This window comes from Tupaia chinensis, unplaced genomic scaffold (assembly GCF_000334495.1).
Source record: "Tupaia chinensis unplaced genomic scaffold, TupChi_1.0 Scaffold000231_1, whole genome shotgun sequence".
Taxonomy (NCBI): Eukaryota; Metazoa; Chordata; class Mammalia; order Scandentia; family Tupaiidae; genus Tupaia; species Tupaia belangeri.
The window spans coordinates 1,910,243-1,925,844 of NW_006159706.1; the positions used below are offsets into that span (position 1 = coordinate 1,910,243).

Genomic DNA, 15,602 nt, shown 5'->3' on the forward strand with positions numbered 1-15,602 from the left:
CTGCACCATCAACCTCTCGCTGCCAGGTCCTCTAGGAACCCTCACTGCCAGGCAGTTGTGGGGTCTGTAGATCCTTTCCAGCTTCCCACTGGGGCAGCTCCCTTTGGCTCCACCTGCTGGTCACACAGCAGCCAACAGCAGGTGTGTGGAGCCTGCCCCTTGCACCTGCGCACTTGTCCCTTCTCGGGTATGTCGGGCTGGAAAGGAGGACCTTGCCCATGGGCAGTAGGAACTGGAATGCCCCTTGGGCTTCTTTCAGATCTGGGCTTTTTGAGAGTGTCAAGGGACAAGTGTCCTTTCCCCACCCTCTCCCACAGCCAGTAAGGGGTCCTTATTTGGGAGAAGGATCAGGATGCAACCATCTGGGCATATCCGTGGAGGCTCCAAGGTACACCAGCCCTTCAGGCCAGATGGAGCTCTAAGTGCCAAGCTTGCCTAGTCTCTGCCAGGAGAATCAAAAGGTCCTAGGAGTGGAGAGAGCAGCGTGGGTTTAGTTGCTGTGTGGCTAGAGAAGAGAACTCAGTCTCTCTGATCTCTCTTCCAATCTGTGAAGTGGGCCAGCAAGTCCCCTGCTAAGCAGGGCTGCTACAAAGTACAGATGTAGGGAGTTGGCATGTGGCATGGTGGTTAAGGGTGCTGGGCTCCCACATGGCTGACTGTGATTTGAGTCCCGGACCTGGCAGCTTTCTTTCTCTCTTTACCTCTCTCTCTCTCATTCTGTCCCTCTCTGCTCAAATTTAAATAAATAAAGTTAAATAAAATAATAAAAAAAAGTACAAATGTAATGATGACCCTTTATTTTAGGGTTATTCCTTCCCCCCTTCTGGGGCCTGATCCCATGAGCCTTATTTCCAAATCGAGCTGCTTTTTAAAAAATTAAAAAGAATTACTGTATTAGTATTATTTTAAAATTTACTATAAGGCTTGTGCACTTACCAAAGAGAGAAAGTGAGAAAACAAGTCACCAGATCTGGGGCTCAAACCATAGTCAGCCACGTGAGACTCCAGCGCCCTAACCACCATGCCACCTGCTCACTCAGTTGAGCTGCATTTGTGTGGCAGTGGCTCCATTCCAGTATGAGCTCAGTAAAGCCAGAGACTGCATTTATTTATTTATTTTGCATTTTGCTTGCCACAGAGAGAGAGAGAGAGAGGGAGGGAGAGTGAGAAATCACCGCCCCCTAGAAGGACAACTGTGCCACAATCCCTTCTCCTTCATTCTTCTATCAGGATTTTGGGCACACATACACATGCGCTTGGCACGTTTTCCAAGCTACCGGGTCTAGGACTCAAACCACATAGTCGGCCTTGTGGGATCCAGGCACCTTAACTTCCATGCCACTGCCTGGCCCACCAGCACTCAGGGGTGCTGGCTCAGTGTTTATGGACTAGGCAAGTGAGTCAGCAGCCCTCCCCCCAATTTTCTACATCTTCCCTCAAGAGAGGTACTTAGGGATCAAATAGCACAAGGGCAAAATGCACCCGACTTCAAGACTGGCCTGCGTGGGAAGGTTGTGTGTTCATATCAAAGACCTCCCCGAGGCATGTGCACCCATGAGCGGGGACTGGCTGAGGCTGGATCGTAGCATCAAGACCCTGCCGTCTCTTTGTCTCTCTCACTTAGGGAAGAAATAAATAAACTTTAAAAGAGACAGAGGTTGAGACCAGCAGTTGGCATAATGGCTATGTTGCTGGACTCCTGTGTAGTCGACAGCAGTTCAAGTCCTGGACCCAGTGACTTAAATTCATGCCGGGCACGTGTGCATGTGTGCCCAAGATCCCGAGAGGAGAATGGAGGAGAAGGATTGCAGGAGAAGGGATTGCCCCTGGGGGATGAGTTCTCGCTTTCTGTCTCTCTGTCTCTGTCTTTCTGGTGAGTGCATGTGCCCTATAGCAAAAACTTCTCAAAAAAAAAAAAAAAAAGACAGAGGTTATTAAAGCTCTATACCCAGTACCTGGCATGTTAGCAAGTGCTACTGTGTTGTGCTGTTTATTACCACGGGCCTCCAGGGGCAGGTGATGGAAGAAGCAAGGCTGTCTGTCCATGGAGGGCACATTCCTTTTTGTCTCAGCCACCTGTTCATACGGCCGTCCCTTGGTTACTTGCCTTTTTTTTTTTTAAAGAATTATTCCATTTAACCTTATTTATTATTATTATCATTATTATTTTCCAGTTTGATCAGAGAGAGAGAGAGGAAGTGAGAAAGCAAGCCACCAGGTCTGAGACTTGAACCATGGTTGGCCATGTGGGAGTCCAGCACCTTTAACCACCATACCACTTGCCGGCCCCAGTGACTTGCCTTTACTAGTAGCCATGCCACCACCTCTGAACCTCAGCTCCCGCTCTCTCAGCTTCACACTTGTCTTCTACCAACCAAGGGCGGATGGACGGCCACGCCTCCAGTTCAGGGCTTCACGACATTGACTCCAACTACTTTTTCAACACCCATAGCCCCCTACTACTTTCATTTGTCCTGTCAGCTTAGATTCTGTGATGTGTCCATGTAAACTGCTCCCTCGAAACCTCCCTTAACACCCTCATCCTCTCCTCCCTGCCCTCATCCTCTCCTCCCCGTGATACTTAGTGGGAAAAAACCCACCCCCTCCTAAGCTCCCTCCCTCCCTCTCTGCACTGCCTTGGCCAGGGCAGTTGGTGGAGGAGGAACAGCCCAGAGCTGGCTGATCTCATTTTAAATGGAGGGCAGCCAGTTTTAAAGGAAGCCTAACTCCTGTCTAGGAGATTTTGTGTGAGATTCCTCTTCAAAAGAAACCGTTCACAGCTCCTCTCTTCTTGAGCTCTTCCTCCCTGCCTAATTTCTCTCGCCTCTTTGAGAAAATAGAAGCAAACTGTGCAGGAAGACTCCCCCGTTCCTGCAGCAATAACCTATGGTTGGCAACTGGCCTCTGTGCTCCCACCGAGGGCTCCTCCCCCTGGGCTCTGGCTCACACCACTGGAGTTCTGGAGAGCTGCCCTCCTACACGCATCACATTTCCTGCATCATCGCCTTCTCCCTCTCTCCTGGACTGCTGTCATCAGTACACAAACTGCTCTCTTTCTCCCTTAGAAAACAAACAAGGCCCAGTTCCAGTGGCATGGGCGGCGGTGTGCTGCTCCCTGGTGCTGGAAGCCATGTGGGCAGCCACAGGTTCGAATCCTGAGCCAGCCTCAAACACACTGGTACACATGTGATGAGACACCATTGAGGGGGTCTCTTTTGCACATGCATGTCAGCAGAAGCACGAGCTCTCTCTCATTAAAGAAGTAAAACAAATAAATCTTCAATAAATAAACAAACAAACTCTCCCTTAACTCTCCATTTCCCCTCTGACTCTCAACTCTCCTGTCTTTTTCCTTCACAAATTTCTTCAGCGTTCTCTGTGGTCAGAGTTTCCACTCCTCACTCCTGCACTATTCCTTCAAACCACTCCAATTAGCTTCTGATCCGGCCTTTACTGTGTGGAAACCGCTCTGATGGCCGTTACCAGGGACATTCTGCTGCTGAAGCCAGTAGTTAGGCTCTGCCCTCATCCAGCCTCTCCCATCTCGGGCCATCCCTCCTCCCACACCATGGGCTCCCATCATCACCGACTCTAATTTTTTTCTGGTTGCTCCTCTCAGTTGCCCTAGTCAGCTCCACCTTTCCCTCTCAGTCTCTAAACTGTGGGTTTCCCTTGGCCTTTTCCTCTTTACCTATGTTCTCAGCCTGTCTCATGGCTTTAGATCATCTCTCTCACTGATTTCGAAATTTCCCATCCTAACCTCACCCCTGAGCTCTGGACCCATTTCTGACTGGTGACTTGACGTCTCCACATGGATACCCAAGAGCCAGCAGAGTTGGCCATGAGACTGGTTCTGGCCAATGAAATGCAAGGGGAAGTGACATCATCACTATACTTTGTCTACCTTGTCCACATTAAAGGGTGACCAGTGATGTTTCATACAGAAGCTACTCCATCAGCCTGGGTCCCACAGACAGAGGAAATGGCAAGAAGCAGAGCCTCATGGCATGGTTAAGGTGCTGGATTCCTACATGGCCAATCAGGATTCAAGCCCAGACCTGGCAGCTTAAAAATTATGCCAGGTGTGTGCATGCATGCCCAAAATCCCAAGAGGAGAATGGAAGAGAAGGGATTGTAGCATGGCTATTACTCTGGGGGGGGGGATTTCTCACCTTCCCCCTTCTCTCTGTATCTCTCTATGGCAAAAAGAAAGAAAGAAAGAGAGAGAAATAAAGGAAGGAAGGAAGGAAAGAAGGAAGGAAGGAAGGAAAGAAGGAAGGAAGGAAGGAAAGAAGGAAGGAAGGAAGGAAAGAAGGAAGGAAGGAAGGAAAGAAGGAAGGAAGGAAGGAAAGAAGGAAGGAAGGAAGGAAAGAAGGAAGGAAGGAAGGAAAGAAGGAAGGAAGGAAGAAAAAAGAAAAGAAAAGAAATAGAGCTTCAGCTACCTGCAGTAGACATGGAGCAGGAGTACAAAGCAAGGTATTAGCAATGAATTTGGGGGATTTTGTTACAGCATAACCTAGCCTATCTTGACTGCTACATGTACCTCACAGGAGCGTTAAGATCCAACAGATACAGGGATCAGCAGTTAGCGTAATGGCTATGTCGCTGAACTCCCATGTATTCAACCGCAGTTAGAGTCCCGGACCTGGTGGCTTAAACTTACACTGGGCACGTGTGTGTGCATGCCCAAGATCCTGAGAGGAGAATGGAGGAGAAGGGATTGCAGTGTGGCCATCCCCCCTGGGGGGTGATTTTTCGCTTTTTGTCTCTCTGTCTCTGTCTGTTTGACTAGCGCACACGCCCTATAGCAAAAAACCCTCAAAAAAAAAAAAATCCAATAGATACTAGGGGAAACTGCTTTAAATTGTGTGCATGAAGATGGGCCTGGCTCAGACTAAATGGTGGGGAGACAGGTAGAGCTCAGCCACAGGAAAGCAGGTCTTGAGGGAAATGCGGTGGTGCCCACCTCAGCCAGAGCCAGATTCCAAGTCGGTTATGGTGTTTCACGTCAATGTCCCTTCAGTTGCTCATGCGATGCAGAGTGGTGTGATCTCTCTCTGGGGATGCCCAACATAGCCTGTTTTTCACAGCACTGGACTAAATGGCTTTTCTTTGCTTGAATACTAAATAAAGTAACTCATTTGTTTAAGGATGACTTTTTTTTTTTTCTTGTTTTGTTTGGCTTGCTATAGGTTCTGTGTGCTTGCTAGAGACAGAGAGAGGAAAAATGAGAAAACACCCCTCAGGGGGATGGCCATGACACAACCCCTTCTCCTCCATTCTCTTCTTGGGATTTTGGGCACACACGCACATGTGCCTGGCCTGTCTTTCAAGCAGCCAGGTCTGGGACTTGAACCACACAATCAACCATTTGGGATTCAGCCCCCTTAACCACTACACCACTGGCTAGCTCAAGGACATCTTTTATAAGAAAAATCTGTCTGGGCCTGATGGCAATGCAGCATTTATACAGTTGGATCAAATGGGATGGTCCCAGGTTTGGAACAGACTGGGGCACACATGTGTGCCTGGGATCCAGGCTGGCTGAGGCTGCAAGTGGATTGAGGCATGAGGACCCTGGTGGGAATGCTCTCTCGGTCTCTTTCTCATGGAAGAAACAATTCTTTTTAGAATTATTTTATTATTATTATTATTTTAAATACTTATTTATTTAATTTTATTTATTCATTAATTTATTTTAATTTGACCAGAGAGAGACAGAGTGAGAGAGGGAAAGTGAGAAAGTAAGCCTCCAGGTCCAAGACTCAAACCATGGTCAGCATTGTGGGAGTTTCCAGTGCCTTAACCACCATGCCACCTGCTGGTCCTCTTAATTTTATTATTATTTTTAACTTTGCTATTGGACACATGCACTTACCAGAAAGAAACAGAGAGGAGAGAGAGATAGAGAGAGAGAGAGAGAGAGAAAGAGAGAGAGAGAGAAAGAAAGGAAGTGAGAAAGCAAGTCACCAGGTCCAGGACTCAAACCACAGACAGTCATGTGAGAGTCCAGCACTTTAACTACCATGTCACCTGCTGGCCCCACCCCTTTTATTTTTAAAAATATTTGTTTCTGGGGCCGGCAGGTGGCATGGTGGTTAAGGCACTAGACTCTCCCACAAGGTAGACCATGGTTCGAGTCCTAGACTTGTTGGCTTGCTTTCCTCACCCTGTTTCTCTCTCTTTCTCTATGTCTCTCTCTGGTCAAATTGAAATTAATTAATTAATTAAATAATTATTTTTAAAAATAAAATAAAATAATAAAAGGATCTAGCAGGTTGCATGGTGGGTAAGGTGCTGGACCCCCACATGATCGACCACAGTTTGATTCCCAGACCCTGTGGCATGATACTCCAGGGGTGTGTGCGTTCATGCCCAAAATTCTGAGAGGAGAACAGAGAAGAGATTGATTGCAGCATGGCCATCCCCTCTAGGGGGTGATTTACTTTCCCTCTCTTTCTCTGGCAAGCACACGTGCCCTATGACAAAAACCTAAAAGAAAAATCTGTATCTTTCAACCACAGATTCGCCAAATACATTTTCTTTCCTCTCAGGCCCACAACTAGTCTATATTTCCCAGCCTCCCTTGCACTTCGTTGTGGCCGTAGGACCGAGCAGAAGTGATGTGTTGGTTCTCCAGCTTCCCAGACGGATCTGCCTCGTGCAATCCTCCACACACTTCTGTCTGTATGCTGCAAACAAGCAAAGTAATCCTGGGAGCCATGTGTTGGAAATGGTGAAACTGTCAAATGGAGGCTGCCCAAGTCCCTGTGTAGCCCCTGATCACCGCTTGCAGGAGAGCTGCCTTCCACTCGTGGGCACGTGATCAGGATGTAATGTAAGTCAGAAATGTATTTCTTAAGGCTAGATGGCATCACAAAAGTGATATAATGACCTGCAAGGGGAATCCACGCGGGGAAGTTCTAGGTTCACATCTAGAGACCTTCCTGAACGTGCAGGGCACACGCTGGACACATGCATGCCATGAATTGGGGCTGGTTACAGCTGAAGTAGATTGTGACACGAGAACTCTGTTGGGGATGCTGTCTCTCTATCTCTGTGTTTCTCTCATTCATGGAAAAAAGAAATAACATACATAGTTTTAAATTTGCTATGAGGCATGTGCACGTGCCAGAGAGTAACAGGGGTGGGGGTGGGGTGAGAAAGCACCTCCCAAGGGAGATGGCCACGCCATAATCCCTTCTCCTCTATTCCCCTCTTGGGATTTTCGGGCATGCATGTTTGCATACCCAGCATGTTTTTTCAAACCACTGGGACTCTGCAGTCCGCCATGTAGGATCTAGCTGCTTTAACCACCATACTATCAGCTAGCCTGAAAGAAATCATCTGAAGGGGACCAGCAGGTGGTGTGGTGATTAAGGCTGGACACTCTCACATGGCTGACCACAGTTTGAGTCCCGGACCTGGTAGCTTGCTTTCTCACTTTCTCTGTATGTGTGTCTCTCTCTGGTCAAATTAAAATGAAATGAATGAATAAATAAAATTAGAAAAAAAGAAATAATCTTAAAGAGAAAGAACAGAAAGAGAGAAAAGAAAGAAAAAGAAGAAAGGGAGGGAGGGAGGAAGAAAAGAAAGAAAAAAAGAAGAAAGAAAGAGAGAGAGTGAGAAAGGAAGGAAGGAAAAGAGACACTCCTGTCGTGTTTGAGCCACTACACATCTTGGAGTGTGTCAAAACAGGATTACCTTTGACCAAGCACAGAATGAAAGCCAGGGAGACAAGACCCCCTGAGGGAACAGCAGTTCCTGGTGCCCACCTCATGCCTTCTTCAAGGCATAGCCATTGGGTGGAATGAACAATGGAGTTTCTTGCGTGGTGGTCGTCCATTCAGGTGAAAAGCAGAGCCATGAATTCCGGAAAGTTATTACTGTACATGGAATGTGACTCACTGTATCCATTCAATCAAAGGCAGTGACCCTAGGACCCACTTCAGCCCAAACTTCACCCACTCCCCACCTCTAGGTCAGAGTCACTGGGTCCTAGAATGGAAACACAGGCTCCCTGCTCTGCAGGTTCCTCCTGAGCTCATCAGCCACCAAAAGCACCAGGCTAAGTACTGGGCCTGCCCCAAGACGTGCTCAGGAGCCCTGCCAGAGCCCTCAGTGCAGGCCTTTCGAGTTTCAGGCATACACGCTGCTTGACTGAGACGCTCACACTCGCCTCTCCAGATCGATTTATTTAATTATTTTTAGTTTGCCAGAGACTGCAAGGACTCACCAGAGAGAGATGCAGAGAGAGAGAGAGGGAGAGAGTACCACCCAATTGAGCATGGTCATGCTTCAATCCCTTTTCCACTTCTCCATCCTGTCGGGACTTGGAGCATGCACACACATGCTCCCATCACGTATTTGCAAGTCACCAGGGCCAGGATTTGAACCATACTGTTGGCCATGTGGGATGCAGCTTCCTTAGCCACCAGGCCATGGGGCCAGCCTTTGTTTTCTCTTCTTCCATTAGAGACAGGCTGCTCCAAGAGGGTCCCCATGCCACAATCTACCCCCCAATCTCAAACAGCCTTGATTACGGGCAGGCATATGTGCGTGCCTAGTGATCCCAGGATTTGAACACAGGACCCTTCCTATGTGGGTCCTGTTGTGTCACTGCCCAGTCTCACTCTCCCCCTACATAGGGCACATGTGCTTGACAGAGAAAAAGGGAAAAGTGATGGGGCCAGCAGGTGGCATGGTGGTTGGGGGCGCTGAACTCATGGCTGACCATGGTTTGAGTCCCAGGTCCTGGTGGCTTGCTTTCTTACTTTCTCTCTCTCTCTCTCTCCCTCTCTGGTTAAGTTAAAATAATTTTTTAAAAAAAGTTCGAAATAATTCTTAAAAAAAAAAGAAGAGGGGTCAGCAAGTAGCGTGGTGGATAAAGGTGCTGAACTCCCACATGGCCAACCATGGTTTGAATCCCAGACCTGGATTTTTCATTTTCCCTCTCTCTCATTTTCCCTCTCTCCCTCTCTCATACACACACAGCTCTGTGGCCAGAAGGTTAAGGTAGCCAGATCCTACATGGCCAACTATGTGGTTCTAACCCAAGCCTCTGGGGCTTGAAAACTACACCAGGTGCATGTACATACGTGCCCCAAATCCTCACAGCATGGAGAAATAGAGAAAATCGCAACATGACCATGCCCCGGGAGAGTTGACATACCTTCTGCCAAATTAAAAAATTAAAGCTCCAGATGGGAGCTAGCCGGCCACCCTACCCAGTGCTCCACCGTGACTGCAAGCAGGCCAGGTAAGGGGATGCAGTTGAAAACTTCATGTACCAATAGTTTCTGGATCTGTCTGCCATTGCCCTACTTAATGCCCTTCCTCGTTCATCCTATAACGCACCCCCAAGGAGTGAGATCATTTAAGGCAGCAATGCTCATGGGGACAGGACCCGGCTAAATCAATAGTTAATGGCATTCCACGCAACCATGATGTGGCACTGCGGCAAATTGCCGAAGTTAGTCAGTGGAGCCACACTGGCCAGGCCGGACTCCTCTCGGGGCCTCTGTATCCTTTCTGGAACATGGAACGTGTGCCCGGTACTAAGACTGTTGTACAGAACACAGTACAGTCAGTATCGATCAGGTGAAATGAGAGCATGGTGCTAGCTTGTGTTAGAACAGCTCATAGTATGAGTTTTACAATATGGACATAGAAAAGTCCAAATGTCCCACCAGGCTCCTTGGCTGCTCCCCCACCTTCTGCCTCATCTCTCCCCAGCTCCCAGCCCGGCACTTGGTGTTTCAGCCACGTTGACCTAGAACTATCGCTATTTCAATCTCTGCCATTGCCCAGGGTGCCCTCGCCTCCCTGCACTTGTATGCTGTCCCCTCAGCTAAGAATCAATTCTCGGGACCAGTGAGTAGCGTGATGGTTAAGGCACTGGACTCTCCCACAAGGCCGAGCACGGTTCAAACTCCCTGATCTGGGGCTTGCTTTCTCCCTTTCCCCTTTCTGTCTCTCTCTCTGGTCAAATTAAAAAAAAAAAAAGAAAGAAAGAAAGAAAGAAAGAAAGAAAGAAAGAAAGAAAGAAAGAAAGAAAGAAAGAAAGAAAGAAAGAAAGAAAGAAAGAGAAAGAAAGAAAGAAAGAAAGAAAGAAAGAAAGAAAGAAAGAAAAAAGAATAAAATAAAAAACGAATAATTAAAAAATATATCAATTCTCTTGGGGCCTGGTCATAGCATATTGAATGGCAATGCTGGGGGCCACATTGGGGTTCAGATCCCCAGGCCCACTCAAAACAAGCCAGATACATGTGTGTGCCCAAGACCCAGTGAGCTAGAGGGCTGGGGGAGGGGTTAGGCGCGAGTAGACTCTGACCATGGTGCTTCTCTCTCGCGTACATGCGCACTCACTCCCTGTCATGAATAAAATAGGTTTCAAAAAGGAGCCAACAGGTGGCATGGTGGTTATGGTTCAGGACTCCCAAGTGGCTGATTGTCGTTTGCGTCCCAGACCTGGTGACTTGCTTTCTCATTTTCACTCTCTGGTGAATGCACATGCCCTGTAGCAAATTTTTTAAAATAAATAAATAAAATTAAATATATAAATTCTTAAAAAACAGGGCCCACAGATGGTGTAATAGTTACATTGCTGGACTCCTATGTAATTGACTGCAGTTCGAGTCCCGGACCCAGAGGTGTGTTGTGTGTGCATGCTCAAGATCCCGAGAGGAGACTGGAGAACGGATTAGGGCATGGCCATCCCTCCGGGGGCGATTTCTCACTTCTGTCCCTCTTGTGAGCACAAACACCCTATAGCAAAAATCTCTCTCTAAAAAAAGAAATCAATCCTTTTCTCTACATTAATCCTTCTCTCTAATCCTCGCCAGTCTTCTATTAAGACACTCCCTTCAGTTACCTAAGGTGCTAGGGCATCTTCAACTTTGCACTGCCATACCCACAGACACCTCCCTACCTGTACCTGATCACTTCCTGTCCCTACCTGTACCTGTATATGACCACTTCCTGTCCTCCCACACCGTCTCCTTCCCAGGGTGGGAAGCCAGTGGCCTAGTTACCACAGGGTCCTCGGCCTAGCACAGGTGTTGAGACTCAACACATAGCTGATAAATTTCAGCTCTCCCAGACACAAGGGCCCCTTGGCTAAGCTTTATGGGATGAAATGAGTAACATCTGTAAAGTCCCCCCAGCTCAGGGTCTGGCACATGGCAGGCCCAATCTAGTTTAGAAAGCTGGTGCCAGTCAGCAAGGAAAGCTCACACGGTAGGGGTACCTATTAGGGACAGATGCTCAGAACAATACCTGGTATGTGACAGGAGCTCCAAACATGCTTAAGGGTCAGCGTTCTACACGTTACTGAGATAAGTCACCTGGAATTTATTAAAACTGCAGACCGCTAGGCCCCATCTCTAGAAAGTCTGACTTTAATGGTCTGGTGCAGGGTCCAAGAAGTTGCATAAATAAATAAATAAATAAATATAGTCTCACTGGGTTAGCCCCATGCCCTAGTGGTTAGGACAGCTGGATTGCACATGGCTGACTGTGTGGTTCAAATCCCAGCACAGCAACTTGAAGAATGTGCCAGGCACATGAGTAATAGGATGAAGAAATGGGGGGTACAGGCCACTGGGGGATGTGCCTTCTCCCTCTCTCTGTTCCTCTCTGGTGAGCACACGTGCTCTCTAGCTAATAAAAAAAATAAAAATGAGAAAGAAATCAACAAACCAAGTTTCGCTACATTGTCCAGGCTGGCCTCAAACTCATGATCTTCCTGCCTCAGCCTCCCAAATGCCTAGAACCACAGACACATATAACCACACCCAGCAGGAAGCTGCCTTTTTTTTTTTTTTTAATTTTGCTATAGGCGCAGGCACTTCCCAGAGACAGGCAGAGAGGGAGGAAAAGTGAGAAAGGGATGGCCACGCTGCAATCCCTTCTCGTCCATTCTCCTCTTGGGATTTTGGACATGCATGTGCATAGTTCCGATGTGTTTTTCAAGCTGTTGGGTCCAGGACATGAACCATACGGTCAGGTCAGCCATGTGGGGTCCACCCACCTGAACCACCATGCCACCAGCTAGCCTGAAGTTCTATTTTTAAGAAACATTCTGTAGGTAGTCTAAAGACCATATTCTGAGAAACCAACTGATCTATTCACAAATATTTATTAAGCAGCTACCATATGCCAGGTTGAAGTCCTCACTCTAGGGACAGAAAAGGGAACAAGAAGAGCCTGGGCCCTCACAGGGCTTACATTCTAGTGGGAATAGAAAATATCAAGAATACAAGTAAATGGTGACAGCCAGTGACAGCAAGTGGGCAGAGGACACGCATGAGCTGGGGTGGCAGCAGGGCCTCCCTCTGAGGTCACTGTGGAAAGACAGCAAGGGGACAGCCAGTAACTGGGGGAAACAAGCTTTTCTGAGGGAAGCAATCTCCCTTCAACCCAGGCCCTGATCCAACAATGGCTTAAAGGAAACCACATCCAGAATAGCAAAGCTCCCGGCCTTATTATTGCAGCTTCCAGGGCAAAGGTAGGCAGGATAGAGAAGATGACAATGGGGAAGGTTCTAGATGCCCCCATCCCTCCCAGGCATGACACCCCAGGCTTCCTCTGGCCAAGGGCAGAGGTCTGACTCCCTTGCCTTTTGGAAAACCTGGCCCTTTCACCATCTCCCTCACTCGAGTGTCCCAAAAATCTCAGACACCAGGGCTGAGCCAGCGGGGTGTGATAATGCCCAGTCCCGAGACAGACCTCCTGACAGCCCAAAAGCACCGCTTCCCTGGACAGGGCCTCCTGAGCATCCTTCCTGATTTGAAGCCCAGGTCCTCGAGGCCTGGTCCTCAGGATTACAGAGAACATGGCATCACCAAACAGAGGCTGACCCCCATCCCGGCAGGTGGGACGACACATGAGGAAGACAGGAGACTGTGGGACCTCCTAGGGGGATGGAAGCTGTGTGGCAGTGAGCCTCTGAGGCCGGTGGGCATTCAGGGACCAGAGGTGCCAGGGTCACTTCTTCTTGGCACGGTCTGCTGCGTCCAGGGCAGCCATGTTGCGGGCAGCCGTGATTAGGTGGATGACGCTGATAACGGACTTGAGCAGGGCGATGGGGGTGGTGATCCATAGGCCCATTCGGAAAAGCCCCACGGAGCCGACTGCGGGAAGCAGAGGAGAGGGAGAGGGCCTAGATGTCTGAGGCCTTCTCCCAAGGGAGGCTCCCTTGACCCCCAGTCCCCGTTCAGCCCTTTGTCACCTACCCAAAGGCCCCTCGGAGAAGTTGAACAGGTACAGGAGGCAGTAAAAGAGCTCGTTTCCAGCACACAGAGTGAAGAGAACAGGCTGCACACACAGCAAAAGGCTGCTTCAGCTGGAGGCCAGGCAGCGTGGCCCATGCCCACCCCAGGAGACCCTTCACACTAGGGGCGGGGGAAGTGTCACCTCAGCATATTACCTCTCTTTCTAGAAATCCTTCCAGAGGCTGCCCATGGTCCCAGAAGGAAGTCTTCAATGCCCTGAGGCCTTTCCGGCTTCTCTCTCCCTCCCTTGGCCTTCTACCCACTTGGTACTTCTCCCTGGGCGCACAGGGGCCTCATTCCCACTCGCTGCCTAGAACACCTCACACGGGCCCTCTCCACCCACCTCCCCCTGCATGCCTCAGCTTCCTGGTCCCTCTGCCCGAGACTGGCTGGCCCTTCTCGGCGCTTGTACCCTCCTCTAAGCTGGACCAGGGTTCAGCCCAGGACATCCCATAAGTGGAGTGAATCCAGAGGGGAAATGCTCACCCTGGAGGTATAGTAGATCCGAAGCACTGGATTCCCAGACAGGTCGATCATCTTGTGACTCTCACTGCCCCGGACCACAGAACTTGGGGAGAAAACAGGGAGAGCCCAGGAACTTTCATTCCCCGCCACGGCCATCTAGTCCTATCAACCCTCCAGGTAGGTACTGAGATTGGCCCTTGGTACAGACATGGAACAGGGACACCGCGAGGACCAGTATCTGGCCCAGCCACACAATTACCTAGTTGGGGGCACAGACAGGATTCAAATGCTGCATTCAAAAGCCCCCATGTCCCTTCCTACGAGCCATCTGGATTCCTAGCCTATCCATCCAGAAAGCTCCTAGGAATGGCTTAATCCAACTGTGAACTCGATGGAAGCCGATTCAGAGAGCAGGCTTCCCCGGGGTCTTTCAACATCACAGAGCTAAACGGGAGACCTCTCAAGAAGCCTGAGGCCATCCCAGATCCCACCCATCGATTCCCACCCCTCCCCACTGCAATGTCCTTGACACCCCCGGCTGGAGCAGACCTGTGCAGGTGCAGCCAGTGACTGGCTATGTCCAAACTCATGCTGAGCTGGAAGAGCAGGGTGGCTCGGGGGTACAGCAGGGCCAGGTTGACCAGCAGACACATGGTGGAGCAGCGGTCTGTAAGCATGTCCAGCATGGCCCCAAACTGGGTTCCTGAAACGCAGGAAGGGGCTGTAAGGGACCAATGGTTCCCACAGAAGCCCATGTCTGGCGTATGGCTCTGAGGCAGAGGCAAGACATGAAATCAGAGAAGCCCACCACCCACTGCCTGGGAGGGAAACAGGCTGCCCTCAGCGGAGTGTGAAGGCAAGGGTCACCAGCACGGGAAATGTGAAGCCGTGAGCGTGAGTGCACAGGGACAGAGTTGGAGGGGCTGAGCTCCCTAACTCTCTAATCCCAGAGCCAAGGCTCCAGGGCCAGAGAGGGAGACTGGAAGTCTTAGGGGACGTCTGAAAGGTGGGTCTGGAGAACAGATGAAGCCATCCCCCTCCCCACCGTCCTTCTGAATCCCTTACTATGCAGTGGGTCCCAGTAAACACCTGTTGAATGGATTTTGACTCAGAGACCCTAGCACCAAGGCTAGGTCTCACTCCTCTCATGAGGGAATTTAAATTCCTTTTGCTAAAAAACCAGGCTGTTCTGTTCTGCTTTGTACAGAGAGAAGAATGACAGAGCCTTCTGACTCTGAGGTCCTCAGGAGGCAAGAAAAGGGGACAGAGGGTTGTTGGGGCCCAAGGCTGGCTGGGAGGGGGTGTCTGTCACCTTGGTTAAGGGCTCGGGCAGCATGTCCATCGAAAGCGTCCAGAAGCCCGCTGAGCAGGTAGAAGGAGGAGGCCGTAAGGGGGCAGCAGGGCATGAAGTAGAAAGAAATGATGGCGAAGACAATCCGGGCATAACCTTGGAATGGGGACGAGGGGGGAGACAAGGCGGGATCAGGGAGCCTGCCCAGGACCCCTTGCCCTCCAGCTCGGCCCGAGGCCGCGGGCAGCACTCACCGATGAGGTTAGGCACGAACAGGAAGATATTTTCTTCTGCCATCCTGGCGGTCCCTTTGTCGCCCCCGGCCTGCTCTGGAGATGCCAGTGCTGTCCCAGCCCAGTCGTGCGGCTTCACCCTCCGGCCGGGTGCATCGGCCGCGCCAACTGCGTACTGGACCCCGCAACCCCCGCCCCGCCCCAGGTGTTAAAGCTCGCAGCCCGCCAGAGCATGGGCCGACCCAGATGTGCGCGGGCCGCAGGGGCGCGCACACCCCGCCCTTCCGACCGACAGCCCCTCGCCTCGGTCAGCCCTTCGGGCTCTCCAGCCTACGACAC

General features: G+C 50.1%; 1 protein-coding gene across 3 annotated transcripts in view; it reads right to left on the minus strand.

Annotated features, from left to right (window-relative positions):
* Positions 1–12,120: 12,120 nt before the first annotated feature.
* The window catches only part of CDIPT (CDP-diacylglycerol--inositol 3-phosphatidyltransferase), a 4,969-nt gene continuing 1,487 nt past the window's right edge, over positions 12,121–15,602 (minus strand). The window contains exons 1-6 of one of the 3 annotated variants that reach the window (XM_006148181.3): positions 15,285–15,593; positions 15,052–15,186; positions 14,289–14,442; positions 13,761–13,842; positions 13,236–13,317; positions 12,121–13,133 (exon numbers count right to left, since the gene is read on the minus strand). In XM_006148181.3, coding sequence (XP_006148243.1) covers positions 12,988–13,133; positions 13,236–13,317; positions 13,761–13,842; positions 14,289–14,442; positions 15,052–15,186; positions 15,285–15,327 — 642 coding nt within the window. In that variant the 5' untranslated portion in view covers positions 15,328–15,593 and the 3' untranslated portion in view covers positions 12,121–12,987. Of the gene's footprint in view, positions 13,134–13,235; positions 13,318–13,760; positions 13,843–14,288; positions 14,443–15,051; positions 15,187–15,284; positions 15,594–15,602 lie in introns of those variants that run through there. The other 2 variants (XM_014587707.2, XM_006148182.3) reach the window with 2 other exon arrangements.